The sequence below is a fragment of the Cupressus sempervirens genome, chromosome 10 (assembly GCF_028749045.1).
Source record: "Cupressus sempervirens isolate cs-2001-9-10 chromosome 10, ASM2874904v1, whole genome shotgun sequence".
NCBI classification, from domain to species: Eukaryota; Viridiplantae; Streptophyta; class Pinopsida; order Cupressales; family Cupressaceae; genus Cupressus; species Cupressus sempervirens.
The window spans coordinates 721,419,632-721,447,092 of NC_143127.1; the positions used below are offsets into that span (position 1 = coordinate 721,419,632).

Sequence of the window (27,461 nt, forward strand, 5' to 3'; positions counted from 1 at the left end):
AAATATTATTCATGAAACAAGCCTTATACACCAATACATACTAAATATCTGAAAATATGAAGAACCTTGAATCCATCAAACAAGTTCAATGAAGAGAACCTACAAGTTTTGGAGGTCATCATGTTCTTAAAATCAAAGCAATTTATGACACTGCCCAAGTTCTCATCAAATCTACATATCATTCTCTCACAATCCTCCAAATAATGCCCAAATTGCTTTATCAATCCTATATTACTCAACACTTGTTGAAGCTCGAAAGAGGAAATATACCTATCTTCATTCAAATCATGAACTTTGAATGCCTCCATTAAAGATGAACTCTACATATATTACTGACAAGTGAATTGCGGGGCTTAGTTGAACGTGTTTGGAGCATGAGCAGAAGTTGAGGCCTTTTTTTGTTTGGAAAGGATGAGGTGATGACAAGATAGAGTAGAGAAAAACATGATTAAGCCCTCTAAAACCATTGCCATGTTTACACGTCTTCTCATGTCGTGTTTTGCATGCAAAATAAATACAACTAAAGTCTAAATTTGAACTTACCAAATGCCAACCGTGCAATGCATGCAACATCCCATGTTTCACACGATCCTATTTTCTCTTAAATTCTCTCATTGGAAATAAGAAAAACCTATTGAAAAATATGATAACAACCAATCCAAAAAAGAAAAATACAAAATTGAAATTTCATTTGAATAAAAAAATTCATAAAAACCATAAAAAGTGTGTTTCCAATTTTTTCCTCTATTTTGATGAAACAAATTAATAGGAAAAAAAAACCAAAACTCATTAATCCCCACGAAAAAGGTAGAGAAATATGACTAAAATGAATATTTATTCTAACATATGTTGTCCAACCTCATCTATTTATCCTAACATCAGTCTTACATGACACAAATAGGCTGTGTCTCTTACAATGCTCAAATTAAGGACATAAATTTTTAAGAGTGACAAATTGACCCTATACAACTATTTTGACATTTTCTTCCCGCATTAGTTGGTCCGTTAGGGTTGGTTGCGCGAGAGACCGCATCTTGAAAGAGTGAGTCTTACTGAGAACGTCAAACAATATAATTTAAAAAGGTCTACAGGGGAAAAAAACAAGAAGAAAAATTTATTGTTTACCAGGAAAACACGGAGACAAAAGAGAAGGCGGTGAATTAATGCACCTTAAATCTCAGTTTCTCCTGGAGCACACCCTAAAACCTCCAGTCAAGATTATCTTGTAATTAGAGAAGCATTCCAGGCGGGGAGATTCGATCGCGGGCTGTGGCAGAGGGAAAGGGGAAGTTTAAAAAGCAAAAATGTCGCAGTCTCTGGAGCTTCTGCTGATACAGTTCTTGATGCCTGATAACGATGCACGGAGGCAGGCGGAGGAGCAGATAAAACGCCTGGCGAAAGATCCACAGGTCGTGCCTGCTCTTCTCCAGCACATTCGCACCGCCAAGGCTGCCAATGTCAGGCAGCTGGCGGCTGTTCTTCTCCGCAAAAAGATCACCGGCCACTGGATGAAGCTTTCTCCGCAGCTCAGAGATTCCGTCAAGGCCGCCTTGATCGAAAGCATTACCGGCGAGCACAGGTCGGATTATAACTTCCACCATTTTGTTGAATAGTTTAATATGTCAGATCCTACGTTAATCGATTTGGGATTTTGGTCCATGCCACTGCTTCAGTGTTGTATATATGTTTATTAGAAAATCACTAGCGAAGATTTTTTTTTCTTCGGAATTTAAATAACTTTATTGGTTTGTGGAAATTGTAAATTTTATTGCTTTCCTTCAATTCACACTTCTTATTTTAGCAGGCGGCTACTGTTTTACCAATAATGTTTCCCCTTAAAAGTTTTGGCTGTTTAGGTTCCCTTGAGCGATTTATCGTTCATTTTCTTTTGGCGTTATTAGCCTTTTTTAAATTGGATTTTAGTTGTGCTCAGTGTTCTCAAGTGATCTCATGATTCCCTTCTACTCAGTGCTGATAACTTCACCAACTGTTGACATTGCACTACACCGTCGAGCTCTCGAGTAAGGCCGAATGCTAGCGATAGAGGGGCAACAATAGCAACCACAAAGGCTCAGTACATGTGCCTGCATCAGATTATCATGGGGAATGAACTCCACCCTACAACAATAGGAAAAAATTACGATGAGTTTGATAGGTGGAATCAAGAAGCTATAATGTTGAGCGAACTTTCTTTGTTTGGAGGAACTTATGCGCGAATTTTGGAAAGGTTGAAGGATTGCATGAAATAACAGATAAACTTAGAGCCTTCCTTTCAATTTTTGTTGTTGTTCTCAATCAAAATGGATGAAATTTATATTTTGGAAGACCATTTATTAATGATGGGAGATTTGTGAGAAACAATTAAATTAAATTCTGCAAACAATGGAAGAAGATGATATGGTGGTCATCACTCTAAAGAGCATTTTGTTGAAAGTCCTTTTCATATTAATGCATTTAATGTCAACTTGAAATTTGATGCCTTGAATGTAATGTCCCCATTTTAGCAGTTGACCAAGTGTGTGTGCGTTAGCCTTGTTTTACATGGTCCCGAGGGCTAACGAAGGGTTTAATGGGATCTTGGAGTGTTTTGGCCTAGTCATTTCCAGTTTGGGCCAAAACGAAGTTGATTTACTCAGTTTCAGGCATACTTACTATTTTTAGTAAGTCGGCAGAACACAGTGCAGGTCAATTTTGGTGATTGGATTCGATACTCCTCGGTGAGAGCTTTCCGATGAGCTATCACTCGCATTATTCGGAGTTCGATTGCTAATACATTTTAATGCCTGAAATTTTATTAAAGTAACGTCTAATTTAATTGTAAAATATTAAAGTGTTACTTTAATATTTATTTTATGGTGATGTGTACCCAAGGGAGACATAAGGGGTATTTTAATATATGTTTTATATTACACATCTTTATCCCACATTGCCCATATGAGTTGAGCGGACCCGTGGGAATAGAATAAAGAAAGCATTTGTAGCTTCATTAGACAGGTTGAATATGAGAAGAAATTGGTGTGTGAGTTGCAGCTTTGTTATTGGCATTTGAGGACGTCTATCCTCTCTTGTAACATTCTAGACGTCATTCCCTTGGGGTTTGGCCTTTGGAATTTTTTCTTATTGGCTTCATTATCAGGCAGTTTAGTTGCATTTCCGGCTACAGGCAGATTTGATATTTTGCTCATATCTTCTTCACTACTTGTCCGACGCTTATGCCGCTTGGAGGGAATGGTATTATGAAGGTAGTGGACTGATTGGAGGACAAAGTATTGTAGCAGCAAGTTCGTAAGCATGGGCTGGAGTATTATGACAATATTGCTGAAGTAATTAGTGAGTTGATAAATCTACCATGTATTTGGTTTTATGAATTCTGAAAATAACATTTTATTAGCAGCAGTTCATTTCCACTTTGCATATTGTTGTAGTTTCTTTCTTGTTTATGTTGTATGATACCAATTCCATGCACGAAACACAACAAACAAATAAACGTTTGATTTCCAGAGTTATAAGGGGTTTTAAGAAGTTGAATGCAAACTGTTTGACATAATTTCTTTCAGCAATTTGGTTTAGTTTTTGGGACATTCAGGGGTGCCCATTACATTGAATGCTAAATTTTTGGAACATGACAGCTGGAAAAGCAAGGTTAGTAGCAGTAGGAGAAATGTGCATTCAGAAACAGCATTAGCGACCAACTTGAAGGGCAAGGGAAAATGTTTGATATTGGAAACCATAGCAAAAAAAACTCTAAAAAATCCTGACTATATCCGTATTTTTGCAAGTTAGTAAAAATCAAGTCTTTTTGAAAACGGTTGACTGTGATTTTTAACAATTTGTTGTGTTAAAATCACATAAATTTTCTTTTGAAACCCTATTCATATATACACACACATATAAATGTATATGAATAGATACATATAAATGTATATTTATATATACATTTATATAGTCTATATATAGATGATACATAGACTATATATATAGGTTATACATATATTTAACTTTATTATTACCATTTTCATCTTTATTATCATTATGATTATTATTATTCTATTCGTTATTGTATTATTATTTTCGTCATTATTATTATTGCCACCACCATCTTTATTTTATTTTTATTTTTTGTTCCTTTTGCTTGTTTATATCTTTTTGGTCATTTTTATCTTTATCACATTTGATTTTTTATATGTGCTTTTAACTTTCTTTGTCTTTGTCTTTGGGCTGACATTTTTCGCTCTTGGTTGACCTTGATGCCTTGATCTTTGTGTCCCTCTTCTCCTCATACCCAAGCTTTCTCACATATATTCTCTTATTCGTATGCAACTAATCATTTATCTTCTCTAGCTCTTCACATCCTAATGATGGATCATTGAGTGTGATTCAAAACGTTGATGCAAAAATATGACACACAATTGAATCCAGAATATGCATCTCTCTCCTATTCAATCTCCTATCAGATTGTGAAACCCTTGAAACGGTGAAATATTTGATGAATAAATCAATTGCACAATATGTTCGTGGCACGACTACAAAAGGGAGCTCATCAAGACATGCACAAAGGCCTAACTACTTGCAAACTTTTTGGGAGTTGGGAGGCAGTGCCATTGAGTCAAAGTTAGGCAATATTTTGCTTGTAACATTGCTACAAATACATTTTGTAACTTCATGGTATATAAATAGTTTTTTACACAAAATTCAACCAATGCATGCAAATAGATGAATACTTTGTTATTAAAGTTTTCAATGTGCACAACACAAGGATCACCGTACATATGACAAAGAAACAACAACCCAAGTCATGGTGATAGTAGTGGTTTGGCTGTAGAGTTCCTAAGCAGAGACTAAAATAGTGCAAAGCAGCATTAGAGTTGTATGGGACAATGAAATGATTGAGGGTAAAACATCAAGAGGCAAAAGAAAACAAAACATAGTCAACTTTCCTTTGATGGCTAAAATTTAAGGAGTTTATGAGCCACATGTATTTGAGGAGGCAAAAGGAAAAATCAAATGGGACAGGTCATGGCCAGAAATATGAAAGACAAGGAAGATGTCGAGTTTTTAGGACTAGAATATAAGAATGCAGTAATCAGAATACAATAACAAATGGCAATTATTATCCTGGAAAATACCCTCGTCTCCGAGGGAAACAACCCGGCCCACAAAATGACAATGCCTTTATTCAGAGTTCACAAGTCATTACAAAACCTTTCTACTTATTGATGTCTCAGCTTGACAGTCAATAAGTCCTCTAGACAACTTTGTCATCAAATTGCTCAATGATCACAGAATGATCATATATGACAAATAACAGAGATAAATTGCGATTAATCCTAAATTCTAATACACAGATATATGGATTGAATACACACAGAACATTACACAGAGAAAACTTCTGAATGCTGCTCATACATGGAACATCCTATCTTCTCACTACAGTAATAATAATACCGATAAAATGCTACTGCAAACTGCTTGCTGCTCAATATCACAAAACAGATATAATTCTGTCTCTGCACTAAAAAACACCTAGGGCAATAAAACTCAGAACATATGAGGAAGCCGTAAGAAATGATACTTGCTAAATAATAGGCCTGAGGTTTGTCTAGGCCTTCAATAGTAACAATGCTTCTAAACTAAAGAGCCGCTCAGAATTCTAAATGATGGCAGTTATAAGTTACACAACAACAAAAAAAGAACCAACGCCTTTATTTGAGAACCGGTGACCTCAATAAGAGAACTGCCAACTTCAACGCACTCATAGAAGGGAGAACAGATTGCATCCATCAAGGGCCATGCCAAATATAAGACACCTCAACACACTTTTGATGCCATGTCATGCTTACTCAGATATGAGAAATATACAAATAAATTTAAAGGAATTACCTTCCACCTAGAGTCACGACATAAAGAAGAGTATCAAGGAGAGACATCCGAAGATAGCCAGAACCGTAGACTGATGAGCCACTACTGAGTGAGAAATAATAAAAGAACCAGAGCATCTTCGCACCTCCAGAGCAAAGAAGAAAACAAGAATTAATACCATCCATATTCACAGATATAGATTTCTTAGAACCTTGAAGTAGATAATCACGGGTATGAAATAACTCTCTCACAACTAGAAAACATTAATAAAAGATGGTACTCTTGACAAGTATAGAGCTGAATTGGTTGCAAGAGAGCTGTTTCAAAGAGAAGGTATTGACTATGAGGAGACCTTTGTTCCTACAACAAAGATGAACACCATTCAATTAGTTCTAGCCATGTCAGCTTAGTTTGCTTGTACAATCCATCAAATGCGTGTAAGGAGTGCTTCCCTCGACGGAGGATTGGATGAAGAAGTGTAGAGGCCTCAACCACAGGGCTTTTAGATTGCAAGGAAGGAGCATCTTGTATGCAAACAAAGAAAGCTTTATATTGCCTGAAGTCTGCACTTATGACATGGCATGTAAATAATTGACAGGTATTTGGTTGAAGGGGGATCCCAACAGAGTCCTTTTTGATCCAAATCTACGTTAAAAGTTTTAGTAATGATATTTATTGCTAGTAATTTATGCAAATGCCAGCATTATTAAAGGTAATGAGGCATACACAATTGAAAAGATCAAATCAGATTTAAGTACAAGTATGGACATGGCCAATCTAGACTTCTTACAATACTGCCAATGTGTAGAAGACTGTCAAAAGGTAGTATTGTTTTTACTTCATAATCTAAATATTTGAGTTGTTTGCTTAATGACTTGAAAATTATAGATTGCAAAATGTCTAAAATTCCTACGGAGGAAGAGCTGAAACTTTGTGCCAAAACTAACTTATAAGATCATTATGAGCCAACATTCAAGCAACTAGCGGGGACCTAATTTGTTCTATGTTGGGAGTTTCTTTTTAGATTCGTGACAACACCCAAAGTGTAAAGCATTGGATTGTTGCAAAGAGGGTGTTGAGATATGTGAAAGTTGTTAAGTTTTGCCCAAAAATAAATATAAACAACAATAAGGAAGAACAAAAATAGATGCATGAGACACACAAGATTATCCTAGGAAAACCCTTCCACTTGAAGGGAAAAACCCAACCACCCAACAAAATACCATTTTTATTGATAAAGAAATGTTCAAGTGTACAATGTTTTTTCGCTTGATACAATATATTTAAAGAATAGAGAGACTCTTCATTACCCAACCGAAGGTTCAATTTCCAACTACAACTCTTCCTATTTCCATATGCATGCCTCTTTGCATGACACATTTCACATGTTACTTGTATGCCTCTTGCATAACGTATGACACATGTTACTTTATAAAATATTATTACAAATGTCTTTTTCAGCTGAAGAGGACCATAACGGTCGTAATGGTCATATATCTATTTAATAAAACAAAGATAAAGATCTCTATCGCAGCTACAATCTTCAACAAAAGCGACGCTTGACTTTGGCATTTTGTATAGTAGAAGCAAACATGCTAGGCTGGTTGGGTTTATAGGTTTAGATTAGGCAGGTTTTTCTAGATGATAGGAAATCCTCTTTGAGCATTTTCAGCAAATATGCTTGGTTAGTTCAGAATATAAGTTTAGATTGGGCAGGTTTATAGCTTTCCAAGAGGCTTTCACTCCTTTGTTTAATATCAAATGTCTTGGTATTCATTGATCCAAGGGGCCTATATATATTTGTACATTGCATATTTGATATTGAATATTGAATGTCATTATTCTTTTTTCTTGGTTTTATAATTAGCTCATTGCTAGTAGGTCCTATGCAGATTTTGTTGTTTTTGAAAAATTCTAACAGTAGTCTCCTTTGAAAGTTTACCAAAAACCCCTCAATTAATATTATACAAGCAGTGAAAAATAAGGCAATCAAGAACACATATCTAGATGAAGACATTAAGAAATGATTCTTGCCTAAGTAGGAAGTAACACTCAGGTTCTATGTTTAACTAAAAATGTGCAATGAAGTCGAAAAATGTTTGTTTTACATTGAAAACTTCTTGTCTTGTTCATTTCACAAAGGAGCAAATTATGGGAAGCCATGAAAACCAGGAAATGTTATTATTTTGATGTATTATTACTCTTCGCAAAGAGCCCAATAAACAAAGCAATTGAAATCATTGATTGGATTACTGTGAAAGAAATTACAAAACTGGTTTTTCTGTCCCTGGCCATATAACTCTATAGATTTCAGCTCCAAATATATATGGCCATTGTATTAAAAAACATTTTTAGACCGTACAATACATTATTAAATGGGTTTCTTTCTTTTGGAGGAAGATGGCATAAATAAGCACTATATTCTATAGACCTTTTACAAGAATCGGATGATTATTTGCTGTTTAACATATGTCAGTTAATGACTCTCAATTAAGTATTTCTAACTGCTGTATAATTTTGAACTTTATATTTTTTTTGGATATTTTTTCAGCCCACCAGTTAGGCGAGCAAGTGCAAATGTCGTTAGTGTGGTAGCAAAGTATGCTGTTCCAGCAGGGGAGTGGCCAGATTTGTTACCCTTCTTATTTCAGTGTAGTCAAAGTGTACAGGAAGATCATCGAGAAGTAAGCTCAGTGCCTGTGATGTTTGTTATCTATTTGCCTTGTTTAACAATTTAACTTGTAGCATTAGTTGTGTTTTGGATGGGAGAATCCATCTAATAATATTGTCTGTCTTCTGCAGAACTGTGAAGAAACTAATTGTTGACTGCATGATTTTTGCAACATTTTTTTATAGATAAAATGTCATATGGAGGCATATCTACTTGAGAAAATGAGCTTGAAACTTCCACACCTCTTGAGAAAATCATACTTGTAATCTCCCCTTTTTGAATATTTTCTTAAAATAGTAGAGTTCACTCAAGGTATAATAATTGTTTTATGAAGGATTGCATTCTATATAGATATATTCAAGTCAACACGTTCAAGTTGTGAATTGCCTGTAAATGCCTTGCAAATCTGCTGAGTTTGTCAAAGGTAGGAAAAGAGTTCATCCTTCCAAACCCTAGCTAGACTGGACCTTGTCTGTTGGCACTATTAGGAACCTGTTCGCTAACTTGCCAAAGGGTAGCCAAAGAGTAGGAACATATACTATCCTCAAACCTTAACCGACACTGTGGGCTGTCTTGTTTGTATTGGCTAGAATCCAAAATTGGCAATTTAGTGTATTTCTTAGACAAGCTTAATAGTACTTTTTGATTGATTGACAACCAATCCCTGAATAATATTTGAATGTTCTTAGTAATAATTTTTGTAATAATTTTTCAGTTTTTTGTTTGTTTGATAGTGGAATAGCTGGATTGGACCGGCTCCCATTATTAATTTGAATAAAAGGAGTACAAAATCCCATCATTTACGGATTATAGAGTATTTGCTTGTACCACCACCCACAAACTAAATTCCATTGACACACACACACAGACACACACTCAGACACACACACACACGCTCATATATACCCTCTAGTCATATAGTAACAAAGTTGCTGTTTACAAGTATATGCCAGCATCACTTCACTAAATACTTCTATACCCTGCAACCTATGCTGAACCAAACTTTCATAAACATATCATAAAACCACCATACAATGAGTACATTGAATAAAAGGGGACACACAGAGATCCAACCTTTTCTGAACCTGCCACATTTTTGTCTCGCGAGCTATAGAGATCTGTGAACATAGGGCTACCCAGGCTGATTGCTAGATGATGCTCCTCTGTTTCTTTCTTCAGCCTTTTGGCATGGGCTGTTCTGCTTTTGATAGGACAATCTGTCTTGCACCTCCTATTTGTTGGTCCATTAGCAATTTCTTTCACATTTCTCTCATCATCCATCCTCCTGTCCTCTCTGGAGTCAGGCAAAGGAGCTGGTAAGGCAAAGGAAGCTCCAGGCCTGCCTCCTCTGTGTCACTCTTGTCCAAGACACAGTACCCTCTTTCTGCTTGTACACCCTCATCCATTCCTTCACTGAGGGCGGAGGAAGGATGGTGGCCACCTTTTGGAGGAACTCCAGATTCCTATCAATGTCACCCAACCTATCCCTCAGCTTTTCTAGCTCCACTGTGATAATGAGGGGAAACTTCTTAATCACCTCCTTGTAACCCCGTCTAGTACACATATAGTGTTGTTGGGGCATTGGAATCATGTCTTCCCCATCCACGTTATCTAAGCCGCATCTATCTCACTTAGACACTTGCGCATGAAGAGCCTTTAGCACAAGTTCTTGGACTTGGCCCTTGCCACACCCCTTGTAAGAGTGAAGGCCAAGAATATGGCCATGATATCATTATTGGCTCTGTACCTGTGGTAAGTCCACAGGCACTCCCGACCCAACACTTCCTTCACCACATGGAGAATGAGCGGACACTTAACAGAGATCATCTACAGTAAGCACTTATCTGACACTTAACTGAAAAAGGACAGTATGTTTCTTGTAGACTCTAAGCAGATGGGGTATTCATGTTTCAAGGTGTTTTTCTCCCAAGCATGCAATAGTATGACTCATCAATTCCTCAGGTTGTGGTTATATAGGCGGGTAACATCTGTCATTGATGTTCCAAATCTTACACTATATCTTGCCACACAAATGTCCCTTAAAGAGGTTGTCCTTTCCAGTGCTCCTTCCAAATTTGTCACGATGTCATCGATCGCAATAGGAGTACCAAATCTAGCCTCCTGTCATACTTTGCACAAATTCCATTTATGAGATGATATTCTTACCTGCTTTCTATTTCCTGATATGAGTACTTTGACACCCCGGTGTTGTCAGTTCTTCAACATCCCCCTTGTGTCATACGGAAAAGCATCCCATCACTTGTGTAGACCAATTTCCAAGGCCTGGGGAGTGGTACTCACATGGCACTTGTGCTTTGGGAATTTAATTGCTTGCAGTCTTACATTAAAATTTCTCAATTTCAGGTTGATTCCTCAATCTAGGGCTTGACCAAGGCAAGCCCTCATCCACTAAACAACAAAACCCTTTACTTTCTGTGTGTAGGAGAAGGATAGCGAAGTTGTGATTACAGATCCAAAAAAACTTTTTGAGAGCTTTCTGGAGAACCTAATTGGACTTCATTACAGTGCCCCAGGAACACGGTGACCTCGTTGGAATTGTTCTGCACCAGTTACAACCAGGTTGATCTTTTCCTTCCTAGCTCTTACCATTGTGTCCTTGGGCACTAGATTTCGACATTAAGCCCTGGAGGAGCAATTCTTCGGTGTTGCTCTGCATGAGGCCGTGCTTAGGTTCCTCAGTCCTCCTCTGTAATGGCCCTCTTGGCAAGTTCGTTCACCACAGAGTTGCGTTTCAGGGTAAATGTGGCTAATTCTGAAATCCTCCACCATGCTTTCCCATATCTGCTAGACCTAGCTATATAACATCCTATCTGGTTTAGATTCTTGACAAATTGAATTGACCACAATCATGAAATCACCTTTTAGGCGAATCCTTCTTTCTCCAAGTTGTAGTCCCAGTTCTAATCCCTTTAAGTCTGCTCTAAATTTCGCTGTGCTGGTTGAATTGTCTATATACTCCTTTTTCTCTGCCATGGTATTTTCTGCCTCTTCTCTTATCATAATCCCTATCTCACTTGGGCCAGGGTTTCCAGGCACAATTCGATCAAAATTTACTTTTTTCCAACATAGCTTTGGCATTTTCCGGGAAGGGTTGGTGCGGGCTTTCTTTTTGTCTTTGACATCAGTGATGCCAACCAGCATTGGAAAATGAGTCGCTTGAAAGCTTTAGTCATATTGTCATCCATTAGTGTAAATTTTTTCTTCTTCTGGCGTTTTCTTCTTTGTTGCTGTTTTTACTAGTTCTATCACACAGGACTCTACCTTGGTTATCAACCGTTCCCTTGTCATGGATTCATCTTTGAATGTTCTCCTGTTGCACTCCTTCCACTGTTTCCATGATCAGTGATTGCCCATCAAATTATCAATTTTTTGATTGCCATGCCCTAGGGTTTCATTTCTTTCTTGTGCTGAGGGCAAATTCACTATAAAGAAATTGTTGATCAGTTTTTGCAATTGAAAGTTCATTCCCTGTTTGGAGGAGCAACAGTCATTTATTTTCTTTACTTCCAGTTCACCACCAGCCCATTTGATGATCAAATTAGTCTTCTGATGCTTTGTTTGATTCACTCCTGAATCTTAATGGGAATGCAAAGGTTGTTGACCTACTTACCTGGGGTTCCCTTTGCAGTTGCTTGCCTTCCTTTTTCAGTGGTGGCTGGAGGTTTCGCCTTCCATGCATTGCTGGTCTGAGTTTCTGGAGTTGCCAGGCAGCTAATTTATAGATGTGTCTGCCATTTGACGAAACTGCGCATACCCTTGGTTTCTAGATCTAGGGAGTCTCGTTTTATTTCTTTACCGCAAATGTTGTCCTTATAGTGATTCTGATTCTGATCTGTATACCTTCTGTGCCACGAACCGCATTTTGTGGATGCCGTGGCATTCTGAAGTGGTGCCTTACCAGAGCTTTAGCATGATATTTGTCAACTTAAGTGCCATTCTCAAAAACCCATTGCGGGTGGTATAAGGATGACAAGAAACTTCATGAATTTGTGTGGTTATCATATGTTTTTCAGCTTTTGTTGATTTTTCTCCTGGAATTCATCCATAGGAACCTCCTGATCCATTTTGTCACCCCATTTCCTGAATCCTTGCTTGCCTGTCTTAAGCTCCTGCCTGTCTTCCACGCTTCTGTGATGTTTAATGCAGAAGGTTCTGCCATTCAGATTGCGTTTCTGCCCTGCAAATTTCCATTGTTCACACCTCCACCCTTCGTGTCATCACTGGGTAACTTTGTGTAGGTTCAAAATCACAATTATTGCTAAATATATGTCTTTAATTTAGCCTTGAATTGATGAATTGAATTATAGATTGATGCTTGATTGATTATTAACTGATCTTTGCCCTGCTGTTTTGAATTTATTATCCGAGTGTATTTTATAAACTAAGGATCTGAATTACTGGTTTCTTTAGATCTTTTATTTATCCATTTCTGCTCCAATTGATATAACCTGAATTATTCTAACTTTATTCTCTTCAATAAAAAATGATTTCTCCTTTATGTCTCTTTATAGGAGTGGTCACACCTCTTCTTTACTATTTCTTTGCAAGGAGTCTCAGTCGTTAATTATGGACTGCTGCCTCTACATACTACTTTTTTTAATAATAGCCACCACTAATTAATCTCTGTTGGGCCCTTTGGCTGGCATTTTAATTCTAGTCAGCCTCTTTACTTTATTGCTGTCCTTTTTTTGCTGAGTCGGCTCTATCTTTCCTTCTATTTTATTGCCCAACTTTATCATTTATAATTGTCTGTGAAACTGCCTTTGTTTGGTGGGGCACGACAGTCCACCCTCCCTAAGATTGCTTGTCCTCAAAACAATTTTGCATTGGGATGCTCATGGAGAGAGTGTTCAAGACGACTCTCAATTATAAATGATAAAGTTGTGCATGACTCTCTTTATCAGTTGGGCTTGAAATAAACTTTACTTGAATTTACCAACCTTGGGAATTTCCAATTGAATGATTATGTTGTGGGAGGATAAACTTTTGAATCGAAGGCAAAAAGAAATCCTGGTGCAAATTTGCAAATTGTGATAATATCGGAGTAGCACAGCAAAAGTTGATTTGTGAAATGGATCTTGATAAAACAATTCCCAAGAAAGTTTCTTATTGGGAGTTGTTTCTTTCGAGTCCAACTGATGGAAGTCATGCACAGGTCTGCGAGACAATTAAAATACTAATTCTCAATTCACAGTTTTCCACTGAAACAAAATGAGGTTCTGATTCTGGAATGCTGACCGAGTTTACATGTTGGAATTATTTATATTATTCTTGTGAGTAAAATATATTATTTAAGATTTGTTTGAGGTCTGAAAGTTGGCAAAACCTAGGGATAGATTTTCGAGCCCCAACTGATTTGGCGCTGATTCCATGATGACTTGATTTTGAGGCGTTTTGTACCTGAAGTTGGACTAATTCGGATGTGTTTTGGTAACTTAGCTTAAAGATGCAACCAACTTGCCAATTTGTCATGACTTCATTGTTTAAGGATTTTTTTCAGGTTTGAAGGCTGGAAAGTGAGAATGAACTGAAATAAAAATATGTTTTGACTCTTGAGTCCTGCACAGATGAAAGTAGAAAATTAAAATACTAATTTCCTTCCTTAATCTGGGCATGACTAAAGAAATATCCGTAACTATTTTCCGAAGAATAGAATGAAATGATCTTGTTCCATCCCTCGGTTGGAAAGAGATGTCCTGAGCAATTGGAGAAGTACTTTGATAGGCAGATTTTATTTTGAACAACCCAATGAAGGTATCTGCGTTTGTTCCAATTCACAGTTTTTAGCTGAAACAAAATGAGGTTCTGATTCAGGAATGCTGACCGAGGTTACATTTAGGTATTTTTAATATCATTTTTTTCGATTAAAATATATTATACAAGGTGTTTTTGGGGTCTGAAAGTTTGCAAAACTTGAGGATAATTTTTTTAAACCCTAAGCAATTTGGCGCTGATTCCGAGATGACTTGATTTTGAGATGTTTTGCACCCAAAATCGGACTAATTTGGGCGTGTTTTGGTAACTTAGCTTATATGCAACCAACTTGCCAATTTGTCAGGAGTTCATGTTTTAGGGGATTTTTTCGGTTTGGAGGCTGAACAGTGAGAATGAACTGAAATTAAAATATGTTTGTCTAACACAATTTAACGTCTATCTTCTATCTCTGTTTTGGGCATTTCAAACACAATGTTATGTTTAGCATTTCATTATCTGTTTGACAGATTAATCATTTAGAAGCTAACTTGGAAAGGAGGGGCCTGATTGACCAACAGTGTGAAAAAGAAGGACAAATTGACGTCTCTAAATCAAATAAATGCTTCAAAAAACATACTTCAGAAAAATGATAGAAAAGCAAGATAATTTTGTTGTAGAAATAGAATGTTGTAGTACAAAAGCTGCAGCTGAGATGAAAAAAATGAAGAATGCTACAACTAACTGATGCTTGCATAAAGAGAACCCTTAAATCTAATTCTCTAAGCTATCAAGAGTCTTTGTTAAATGCTTCCTCACTTTGGTATTATTGTATCCTTTTTAACCAAATTTATAAGCAAAGGCACAAGACTAAATAATAACCAAACTGCAATACATGAGAAAACGTATGTTAAACGTGGAGAAATCTTAAAACGGGAATATCATTTTGTTATGAATTGCCTATTTACATTATAATTGGAAAAAAAATGGCAAAAGATCATCTGCCTCGCAAGGTATCTGGGGAGTAAAACCTCAGCCGAGTTACTGGCCTTTAAACTTGTTGCCGATTTATAACAAAACTCACAGCCCATTTAAAAGATCATGCAAAAACATGTGATTTTTTGCCCTAAAATCATGAAAAGCCTGCAATGTTTAGTAAGAATTATGTAGTGCAAAATTTTAAGGTTTCCTCCTGTTTTTGGGATTTCAGAAGATACTGTGACAGAGGGAGGGCACAGCAATAGGTGCAATGGTTTTCATCTGAGTTTTATTTTTGACACGATAGAGGTAGAGCAACCTTGTGATTCCTTGATTTTCCTGGATTTCCAACGACTTCATGCAAGCAGGACAAGCATATTATTTGCTAAAAATTTCATGCATTTGCAGAAATTGTTATATATATATATATATATATATATATATATATATATTGCTATAAATTTCATGCATTTGCAAAATTTGGTTATCTATCTATCTACACACACACACACACACACACACACACACAACATCACAAAAATGTTAATCAGTTCTACTTCTCATATCTCTTAGACAGCTATAAATCCGATTAGATGTCCATGCCTAGTCATTGTATGATATTTTCAAAAGATTTTATATCTGCAAACAACCTTCACAATGTGAGACAAATATTTCAACAGGATGATGAATAGTATTGAGATACAAAATAATGTACATATTTGCCTTGCTTACAAGGCAAGAAATGAACTGGTAGGAGGATGCAATTATACAACTACCACAAAAGTAAATGCAACTGACAATTAATTAATAATCCTCAAGTTAAATTTAAGTGTGTGAGTAAATAATAATTTACTACAAAATACCTTCCTTGAGTGCAACTTAGGTAGAATATTATCATGCAATATGAGTCTTGACAATTAGGCAATTTCAGGTACTCATGTACAATGCAACTATAATCTCTCACAAATGGAGAAATCAAGAAAAACACATGGTAGAAAACTCCTTTCAAAATGAAAGAAGCAAAGAAGATGCATAGCTGGAGGACTCAACACCCCCCCACCACCCCCCTCAAGAGCTACATACAATGTATACAATCAAATATCCCTCCTTAGGAAGGAAGAAAAACAGGCAACGTAGCTCCCACCATAATGAACAATGTCCTACAGAAATGGTGTGTCCTTGAAGACAAAATATAGTCCAACGCCTACAAATAACATTTCTATCCTTGGGAAGAAGATAAACCATGTTGTGATATTGCTATTAGGATTTGACTGTGTAGTTTTTGAGTCAAACTCATTGACCCATGTTTCATGAATATTGATTCACACATCAATCCATCTCTCATGATAATAAATGGAGCACTTAGCACTCATTGTATCTAGGTGATGCTCATAGAGGCGAAGCACCATGACTTCCCAGAAGGTCACCCATCCCAGTACTACTCCAGCTCGAGCGCGCTTAACTACGAAGTTTCCTCCATGGTTAAACCCACTCTTCTTGCAACCCCATTTGCAAAACCTTCACCAAGTGTTGTGCCTTATGAACCATTCATTAGAAAGCCCCTTAAGCTTATCAAGTGATAAGTAGGAGATATTTCTACACAGGTTGATGAGCTTAAGGGGCTTTCTAATGAATGGTTCATAAGGCACAACACTTGGTGAAGGGTAGAAATATCTCCTAGTTATCACTTGATGAGCTTAAGGGGCTTTCTAATGAATGGTTCATAAGGCACAACACTTGGTGAAGGTTTTGCAAATGGGGTTGCAAGCAGAGTGGGTTTAACCATGGAGGAAACTCCTTAGTTAAGCGCGCTCGAGGTGGAGTAGTACTGGGATGGGTGACCACCTGGGAAGTCCCGGTGCTTTGCCTGTGTGAGCATCACCTAGATCCAATGAGTGCTAAGTGCTCCATTTATTCTCTTGAGAGATGGATTCATGTTTGAATCACTACTCATGAAACATGGGTCAATGAGTTTGACTCAAAAACTACACAGTTAAATCTTGATAGCAATATCACAATTTGACTTGCTGTGGAAATATCTCCTACTTATCAAGATAAACCATGTTCAGTTGCACGAATGCTTCCCTATCTATATAGGAGTTAGGAAGTGGAATCAAAATGTAGAAAGATGATGATGTCTCTGACATCTGCTTATGTGTTGCCAAGAACTAGGTAGATGATGCCTTGAACCAATTAGGAACATATCCAACCATGGTAGAAAGTCACAAATAGGAATCAATGGAAACTTATTTGGAGCAAGATCCAAATACAAGGTTGAAGTGACAACATCGATACCACAAATATTAGCAAATAGGAGAGAAACCCCCTCAGATGTGCATTCCAAATCTGAAATGCCAGATTCCACAAATAAGGAACCAATATTTGGCAAATAGGAATCCTAACCAAGGAAACAATGATAACTTGCCAGTTCGTAATGGTGGAAGTTTCAAGTGAAAGTGAAGGCTAATCAACTATTTCTGACTAAGAATCAGGAATCTTTGAAGCAATTGCAATCTCTTCTAGTGTGTTTAAAATCTCGAAAGGATCATAAACATATTGTCTTTGAAGAATGAAGAGGCACATTGTAATTAGAAAGAGGATCATTGAGACATGGTAGAGTATCATGATCTCCATATTATTACAGGAAGTAATTGGTAAAAAACTTGATTGATATTAACAGCAATTGAATGATCAATATATAGAAATGAGTAAACGATGTTTCCTTAGGAAATAGTTGTCAAGAATAGAATCATTCTATTTTAGCTAACATATAACTAACAACTACCTAAATATTAGAAAGATTCTAATATTTACAATAGATTATAATAGATAACCATTAAAAAGATATAAAAACTATCTATTCTCGCAATACCCTACCTTAATGGTTAATCTATCCACTACACCAAGCTGTCTTTTGAATTTGACAAACTTATCTAGACCAAGTGGCTTGTTGAGAGTCTTTGTAGTCGGATCCGTTTAGGAACATACTATAAGTCTATTGTCCCATCTTCAACCAATTGCTAAATGTAGTGAGATGAACATCCACATGCTTGGTTCTCTCATGGAAGACCATGATTTTGTGCTAACTTGGTGACGCCTTTGTTATCAACAAAAAGTTGTCGGGCCTATTGGTGACATTTGCATAACCTCAAGCATTTGACGAAGCCAAACAACTTCACAACCTACCTTAACTGTCCATCGGTATTCAACCTTTGTCGAGGAGAGAGAAATTGCTTGCTGCTTCTTACTAGTCCATGTGACAAAATTTGATCCCAAATTGAACCCATATCTAGAAGTTGACTTTTAATTGTCAATAGAACCTGCCCAGTCTGAATCTGTGAACCTATAGAGTCTAGGATTAGGTCTCCGAGAGTAAAGAAGTCCATAATCAATAGTGCCCTACACATAACGAAGCAAACTTTGCTGCCATCCAATGATTAGCCTTGGGAGCTGTCATAAAGCGTGAGATGTAGCTAACTGCGAAGATGATATCAAGTCTAGTAACAGAGAGGTAGATGAGGCTGCCTACTAGTTGCCTGTATGTAGTATCGTCAACTGAAGGATAATCAGATTTGGCTGATAACTTCAGACCTTTCTCCATGGGTGTAGGTGCAGGCTTGCACTACTACATATGAAACTTGTCTAACAAAGCCTTGACAATTTGGACTGAAAAATGAAGATACCAAAAGACTATTGCGAGTCTTAACACCTAGGCAATAGTGCATGAGCGTAAGGTTAATCATATAAAAAAATTGGCAAGTGTCTTAGCCCACCACTTACTGTCAAAGAGGAGAAGGGCCAACATTAGTATTAGGAGATGTTTTATGATCAGGTTCCTCATCAGAAGAATCTGGATCAAACTCAAGTGAACCATCTACAAGTCTGGGTGATCCTGTAGGAGAAGCCAAAGGTGTCTATACAAGAGTCATTGGTAGAACTCGAGCCACAGGCATTGATGGAGCCCTCCCATCAAGTGGACGTAATGGAAGCCGAACTCACAAATCATGAGTCTTCATATGCTAATTTGTTGTATTAGGAACATGTGAAACAAGCATGAATGGTCCTCGCTACTTATCAAAGACTACATCATGATTGTACAAGAGACGAGATGTCTCAGTGTCGATCAAGTGGTAGGCTTTGTGAAGACTATTGTATCTAACAAGCATGAGGTGGATGATGCATTAGGGATTCAAACATAGGCAAGTGAGCCAAAAACCGTTAGGGGATTGATTTTGGGCTTACGACCTGATCGAGCCTCTTCTGGAGTCTTGCCTTTGACCGCCACAATGGGTGACTAGCTCAAAAGGTACCATAGTGTGAACTGTTTCTGCCCAAAACTTCTTCAGAACATGTTTGTTGTCGAGCATGGATCTAGTGATCTCGATGATTGTTCAGTTCTGACATTCAACTACACTATTCTGTTGTAGTGTGTGGGATGTGGTTAACTAGCGCTTGATGCCATGAATATCACAGAAGCTAGAGAATTCTTTAGAACAAAATCCCCCCATTATCTGTCCCAAGAGCAATAATAGATTTCCTAGGGTCTTTTTTCAGCTAGAGGTTTAAACTTCTGAAATATATAGTAAACGCTTCAGATTTCTCTTTAAGAAAATAGACCCACATCTTTCTACTGAAATCATCAACAAAAAATATGTGGACCCAAGAACATAAGGAGTGGCAAGAGAAGAGAAGCCCGCAATGAATTGCCACTTTTGAAAGGTGTGCAATGTTGCTTCCCATCTTGACATGCATTACAAACTCCAAGCTATTGAGTTTGAATCTCTGGCAATCCAAGGACAAGCTCTTCTCGAGCAAACTGAGAGAGATAACACACATTTAAGTGCCAATATCGCTGATGCCAAAGTGAACTGATAGAAGACCACTGAGCAGCCATACCTAAGTCTTGAGAATCACCAGAATTAGCAAGTCTGAAAAGACCATGATCCTTAAGGCCAACGGTAACAATAGATTGAGTCTCCCTATCAGTGATGGTGCACTGATGTGAACTGAAGGTGACATCCAACCATGGAGAGTGTCACAACAATTGAATGGTTGAGAGTAGTTTTAGTTCCATTCTTGGAATGTAGTACGCATCAAGGAAAATGAGATTCCTCCCAGAAGATTGAATGTGAATGTTGCCTTTGTTGACAATAGTGTACTCTTGCCCTCCACCAAAAACAATTGAATTGAAAAAGGTTGCTAGTTAGTAAGCCAGACTTTGCGGTGGCTAAAATGATGAGAGGCACCTAAATCAATGCACCAAGCAAACAACTTGACATGATTTGTAGGTCTTTTAGCCATGAAGGTGTAAAAGGCAGATTTTGTTTTCTTAGTTTGCTTTGCATTGCTCGCTTTGGCTTGCGAACCATATTGCTTAGAAAGGGCAGCTAAGCGTTTCCAGATTGCTTAGAACGACAGCTAAGCATTTCCGACATTCAACCTTTATGTGACCATACTTGTGGCAGTAGTTGCATTGAATGTTCTATTTCTTGGAGCCTTCTGATGCTGGAGCAGAGGACTTCTATTGAGAAGACAACTGTGAATGAGACTTGCCATTATCCTTCTGAAAGGATTTAGCAACAAAGGCTTGCTTTGTGGAGGTGGAGCTGCAACTGCTAGCAAATTGCCATTTCCACCAATCTTGCTGAAGCAGAAGTGTGCAAAGATCTGTGAACTTGAGGTCAACGCCTATAGAATTGATGTTGAGTCTCGATAAAAAGCTTGTAGGACTTGGGTAAACTTTTGGGAGTGATTACCACAATGAACTTTTCCTCCATCTTGCGTCCAATGGAAAACAACCTATCACAGATTTCTTGAATCCTGTTGAGGTGTTCTTGAAGCGATTTTGATTCATCCATGACAATAGAAAATAGAGTGTTCTTGAGAAAGAAAACACTGCTTTTATTGGAAGTCTCATGTAGTTTCTTTAGGTGCTCCCATATCTCAACAATTGTTTTGCTGGATGGAATCTGAGGGAGTTGTTCATCAACTACTAATAATTTGAGAAGCATCACTACCTTCTGATAATACTGATCATAGGTAGTCTGATCAGGAAAAGCTTGAGCAGGATGAGTTGTAGTACCCAGAACTACCTAATCGCTACCATGATATTCAAAGATGGTTAGCATCAGTTGCTTGCAATGCCATAATTCTGACCTTTGAATTTCTGATCCAGTGGAAAACGTGAAAATCTGTGAAGGCATGAACTTCAAGGCAAAATGTCTGAAGACCCAAAAAAAACGAAGAGGTACCCAGAAGAGAGCTCAAAAAATCTAGAAGGAATCTGTTGTCAAACTCTTCGTTGGCTCAAAAATCAAAGCACCCAGAAAAATAGGTGACAACTCAGTTGACCTCTTGAAAAATCCACCAAGAATCTACAAAAAAACTTCAAAACCGTTACAGAAAATTAAATTGGTTTGAAAAAAACTTAAAAATCTGCAGGAAAAATTGCAGATTTACAGATAAATCTTCTAGATCAATTTGCAGAAAATAATTTCAAAAAATTTGCTCGGATAATTTTTGTGAGAAATTATAAAATATTCATAAAAATTTGAAGTTTATGCTCTGATACCATATTACGGGAAGTAATTGGTAAAAAACTTGATTGATATTAACAGAAATCAAATGATCTATATATTCAAATGAATAAACAATTTTTCCTTAGGTAATAGTTGTCAAGAATGCTCTATTAACTTTTTCACAAACTATTGGCTCTAGATCAAGTGGGTGAATTGTGAAACTACTGTGGTTCAAGTGTGGTGTGAGCAGTTGAAGGCAGGCATAACAATCTCACAAATTTTAAGTAGCACGTCTAAATATTGTGCACATATATCATGCATAACATAAATGAGTCATTGACAATATAACAATTTGATGATTTTCTAACAGCTCACGTATTAATGTCATTGAAAAACAGATTTGACATACAAGGTGATTTTGAATAGAAGAAAATATCTGAAGGAATTTCAAAATTTCTGAACTTTCAAATGAAAGGTGAATTTGTCAGTTCAAAAGATAGGATATATATATGTACTGTGTAGTGTAGGCAAGTTCTGAAGAAAAACATAGAATTTGTACAAGTAAATGTATATTTTGGCAAATCTAAACTCTGTATTGTAAGGTTAAAATAAGTATTAAAAAATGTTTTCTTGAAGTACCTATATTTTATAGCAAATCTGAACTTTGTGTATTATAAGGTCAAAATAAGTCTTAGAGAAATTGAAATTTCTTGTGCTGATACAAGTGGGATGACTTTTAGTCTATGTATATATTGAGAACTAATTACCAAGGTCACCGGGAGACGGGGAGACTTCGAGGTCTCTGGTACTGGTACTGGTACCGGTACGGCAATTTTTCAAATAGGAGACGGGGGTACTTGGAGACGACAAAATTTTTAAATTTTTTTTTAATAGTTTAAAGAGTCTAATACTAAAAGTAAATACAAAATTTGAAAATAGTAATACTGTAAGACTAAAGTAAATAATAATAGTAATGTCACATTAAAAATTAAAATAGACTCATAGAGTCGAAGATTTCAAAACTCACATGATCATAATATTGTATCTCATAGACATATTTGTTTTTCGAATATTGCATATGATCACCATCATATCAGATTGATAATCGCTGAGATTATTATTACATATTTAAATTTTAAATTCAAAAAAGTATAGTTTGATGCTGAATTGCCGATATGCAAACAAAAATGAACACTTTGTACAATAAACAAAAAACAGAAATATATCTAGTATTAGTATGTTGATGGTACTATCATCTACTCCACAAGGTTGTGATCATCCATCTCAAGGTCTTTAGCTATCATGCTCTCCAAAAAATCATCACTCTCCAAAAATATTTTAAATGATTTAATCATTTAAATTGTTGAATAAAAATAAATTTTTAAAAATGTTTCTAATGTTTTTAAAGTTATTAATTTATTAAATAAAATATTTTAAATGATTTAATCATTTAAATTGTCAGTGGTCTTAATTTTTGCATTAAAAACATTAAAATGAGGCCTAAAATATATAAAATTATTTAATATTATATTTTACATTTATATTTTATCAGGAGACTTCGGGGAGACTTCACTTTTTGGTTTAGGAGACGGGGAGACTTCAGGGGACTTCGTCATGAAGTCTCCAACCTTTTTTGAAGTCTCCGGAGATGCGAAAAGTCTCCGAGACATGTCTCGGTCTCCGAGATGCGACTTTTAGGGGGGAGACGGGTCTCCCGGTAACCATGCAGTAATTACGATAAAGCTTATTCATAATATACCATCTCAAATTTGTTTGATAGCATTTTAGACCAGCACTTTGACAGGTAACTTGACTTCAGCTGTAACTAATTGGGTTTGTAATATTAATTTTTTTTAGGATGCGTTCTGGATTTTTGTTGGAGGACTGTGAGCAATTTTTTTCAGAATGTTCATATGAGTTTTGTACGAGTAGAAAATGTATTAAGGCTTACTATTCTAAGTGCAAGACAATTGCTCACATATTTGCAATACCTACTCCACATTAACAGTGTGTCTATCAGCATGGGATCTCATAGAAGTCTGTATGTGTGTCTTCAGGTGTATGCATTTGCTAAAGGAAAAGTATAATAAGCTGTTTAGTTTATATAGATCAGTTCTGTGTTTATCCATGCATGCATGTACTTGAACGTGGGGCCAGCTATATCTGTTTTGCATAATTCGTCAACTGCATCGTTATCCAAGCTCTTATGATGTCGATGATATTGGAAGGTGACTGCACTTTTAGTTTCTATTATTGTGACTGCATTCGTTATTGATAATTAAATCCTCTTTTTGTTGTCAGGTTGCATTGATTCTCTTCAGCTCTTTAACGGAGACGATTGGAGATGTTTTGAGACCACATTTTTCTACACTGCAATCAATATTTGTAAAATCTTTGCAAGACGAAAGCAGCAATCGTGTTAGAATTGCTGCTTTAAAGTGAGTGCCAATTTTGTAGTTAAGTTATTGCAAGTTACGTAGTATACTATTTTACCATAGATTCTTCTGCGGAATGTAGATTTTAGTTGTTAAAAGATTCCCAAGCAGCTAAGATAATGTCAGACATCAATTGTTTTGTGGCTTTCTAGATGGTACTAAATAATGTTTATTATAATGGATTGCCCTGAGGAAATCAGAGACTCAAAGATTCCTATTTTGGAATCACATATCTTAATATATTGTTAATCTAGCATGGTCAAACTATGTTAATGCCCTACATCAACTAGTCTGATTTGTGTTACAATTTACAATTCTAAACATAATTGTTTTTGGTTTCAGGGCAGTTGGATCTTTTGTGGAGTACATTCAAACAGATAATGAAGTTGTAAGTGGAGGTTTTTCTTATTTAACCGGACTTTGTTTAAAGAAGCAGTAACTTTCTTATTTCGTTCAAAGGATTATATTCATGGATATTCACATGCTTGTAGTATTGCAATAAAAATACTTGCACACTTTGTAGTCCTAGCCACTTCAACTGTATAGTCCTCAGTCATTCAGAAAACTCGAATATGTTGCTGCTCTCAAATTATATCTTCCATGACCCTTGTCTACTATGTTTTCATAATGCACTTGTATCTGTTTCATTCATAGTAAAATCTTATCTGCACTTACTGTTATCTGACTTACCATTAACATGGAAATTTTGCTGTGTTACACCATCTCCAAGACAGGGATGGCAGGGGATGGGTGAACATATTTCCGGAATGAATTTCGTGAAGGCCACTTTCAGGGGATGGCTATTAAAAATAGAACTGAATTGAGATTTCACATGATTTTGTAACAAAATGCTCAAACATAATTAGACCTGAGAAGGGTGGATAAATTGGAAATCACATATCTGTTATGGCAAGTTGATGTTGTTGTAGTTGTATTAAATAGATGAGATGAAAAAGCCTTATATAGATTTACAATGATGAATACTCTCCTTTAATCGTCATCATCTAACTGCTGCCCTTTGGTCATCGTCTAATCCTGGATCTGCAAAATAAAAATGACCAAGAAGCCAAAATCTGTCCAGAAAAGAACAGAGAAAGATGCCCTCTTCTTCACAAAGCTTCACAAATAGAGACGAGAGCTTGACATTGACTTTGCCACTAACCCTCTTAGAATCAACCAAAAATCTGACAAGAAATCCAACCCGAATTTGGATAATTGAGCTGCTCTTCCTTGGAGATAGAGACAAACATTGAGAAACAATAAGAATGATTTTGAGGAAAAATCAACAAACCCTCCAAATTTTGTAGATGAGTACGACTCCCCAAAACAAACTGCTCAAGCCACTATTTTTTAGGACAAAAATTAGAAAACCCTGACATGATTTTGAGGTGAAAAATTGATCAAAACCAGACAACAGAATCTGATACGTGTAAAATGAATAGAAAGCTTTGTTTTTGAGGAAAGCGGTAAAATCCAACATATAATTTCAAAGGAAAAAACTATAAACCCACAAAGGAATCCCACAACACTACGAATTATTGTCAGAATTTTTTTGAGCGAAAAAATTATAAAACCCATTAGATATTTTTTAAGGGAAAAAATTACGAGAACCCATTAGAAAAGTCTTCATACGGCAAAACACAAGACTTAACACGGTAAAATAACACATGCAAGGACATGCAAGTCATAAAAAGCATATGCAAGAACATGCAACGTTAAAAAATAAGAGACTTTTGCCAAAACCAAGAAATCACACAATCAAAACCCTCAACCAGACTCACGATTTTCAGCAAAAACTTTGAAGGCAAACAATATAGGAGAGAAAAGAAGAAAGGAAAACAAACAAATAGAGGAAAGATGAATTTTCCCAAGAGAATTGCCTATGAAGCTTCAAAACATACCTGCTGAGATCTAAGGGAGGACAACCCTCTCTTAGAGAGAAATGGAGATTACCACAAGGAGCATGAGGGGCTTAAATGCCCCTAACAAATGACATTTGAACAAACTTAGAATACTTGATGCTCATCACTCCAAGCATCCAAAATATTGGATGGAATGACTTTTTCATGGATGTTACAGGAGTGGTTGGTGGCATGGGCTTACCATGGTGTCCAAACAATTGGCAATAAATGTAGAAACAATTTGGATCATTTGCAAAGTCTGGCGTTAGTCCTCTAATTTAGAATTTATGATATTTAATGTTTGAGTAACAATTATAATTCCGTAAAGTTAACTTGTGGGCCTCCCTTAGTATTGAGATAGTAAATCATACTGGGGATAAAATAATCTTGGGATGTTATTATAATAAAATGTCGAGCATGGCAAAAAGATGTGAGGGGCTTATGTTGGAGCCCCAATCATTGAAATACTTTAGGAAGTTTGTAGAGAGCAATGGTTTGAGGTATGCGACCCCCAAGAATGGAACCTATTTATGGAAAGACTGTCATAGGTTATTCACCAATGCAATATAAGGACTAGTCTATTTTTGATATAGAGCCCATGGCCTAACTTCACTACAATAATTTAATAAAAAATGCATGCCCTTGTTTGGTTTTGATCACTATTTACAAATTTAACAGAATGTGGTTGCATCAAGAGTATCAGATTGACCTTATCAAAGATTGGTGGGATACGACCCTCATTTCAATGGGAACAGAAAACTATGATTTCATCAAAATGTTACATGTCAAAAACAAATTGAAGGAATGGAACATACTTTCCAGAAGAACATATTTCAAGAAAAAATAAAAATGAAGCAGGAATTAACTGATGTGAATTGCAAAGTAATCATAACTGCCATGCACAATGAAGACTATGTTAAAGAAGAAAGTAGGAACAATATCAGAGGGCTAAGTCATGACAATGGTGGCTGATGGATGGTGATGTAAGTACCAAGTTTTTTCACAACTCAACAAAATTGAGAAGATTCCAAAACAGAATAAAGGCATTAAAATGTTTAGTTGGGTAGTAGAGGAGCTTGATAACAGAAATAAATACATGATGGCACCATCAATTTCTTGTGGTCATACTTATTAGACAAATTCACTGTAATTGTGCACTCTTCAATTGGGTCTCAGAGATGGTCCCTTTAGATATAGCCGAACCCCTTAAAGGTAGATCTATATGAGCACTTACAGGGCTGAAGCAAGAAGGATATGTCTCATCGAACAAGGCACTATTCTTTGATGGGACAAGTTATGCTTTTTGGAGCGTAAGGATGGAAACCTACTTGAATGCCCTAGGATATTATATTTGACAATCTGCTGTAAATTGCTACACACCCCTTCA

The 27,461-nt window shown here is 36.5% G+C and overlaps 1 protein-coding gene across 5 annotated transcripts in view; it reads left to right on the forward strand.

Moving 5' to 3' along the window:
- The first annotated feature begins 1,044 nt into the window (after positions 1-1,044).
- The window catches only part of LOC149535862 (ARM repeat superfamily protein), an 81,414-nt gene continuing 54,997 nt past the window's right edge, over positions 1,045-27,461 (forward strand). For 4 of the 5 annotated variants that reach the window (XR_016358097.1, XR_016358096.1, XR_016358098.1 and 1 more), the window contains exons 1-4: positions 1,045-1,579; positions 8,411-8,543; positions 24,040-24,176; positions 24,516-24,561. Coding sequence is in view for 1 of the 5 variants with exons in the window: in XM_089807581.1 (XP_089663707.1) it covers positions 1,305-1,579; positions 8,411-8,543; positions 24,040-24,176; positions 24,516-24,561 (591 nt within the window). In the remaining 4 variants the exon portion in view is untranslated. The remainder of the gene's footprint in view (positions 1,580-8,410; positions 8,544-24,039; positions 24,177-24,515; positions 24,562-27,461) is intronic. The other variant, XR_016358099.1, reaches the window with a different exon arrangement.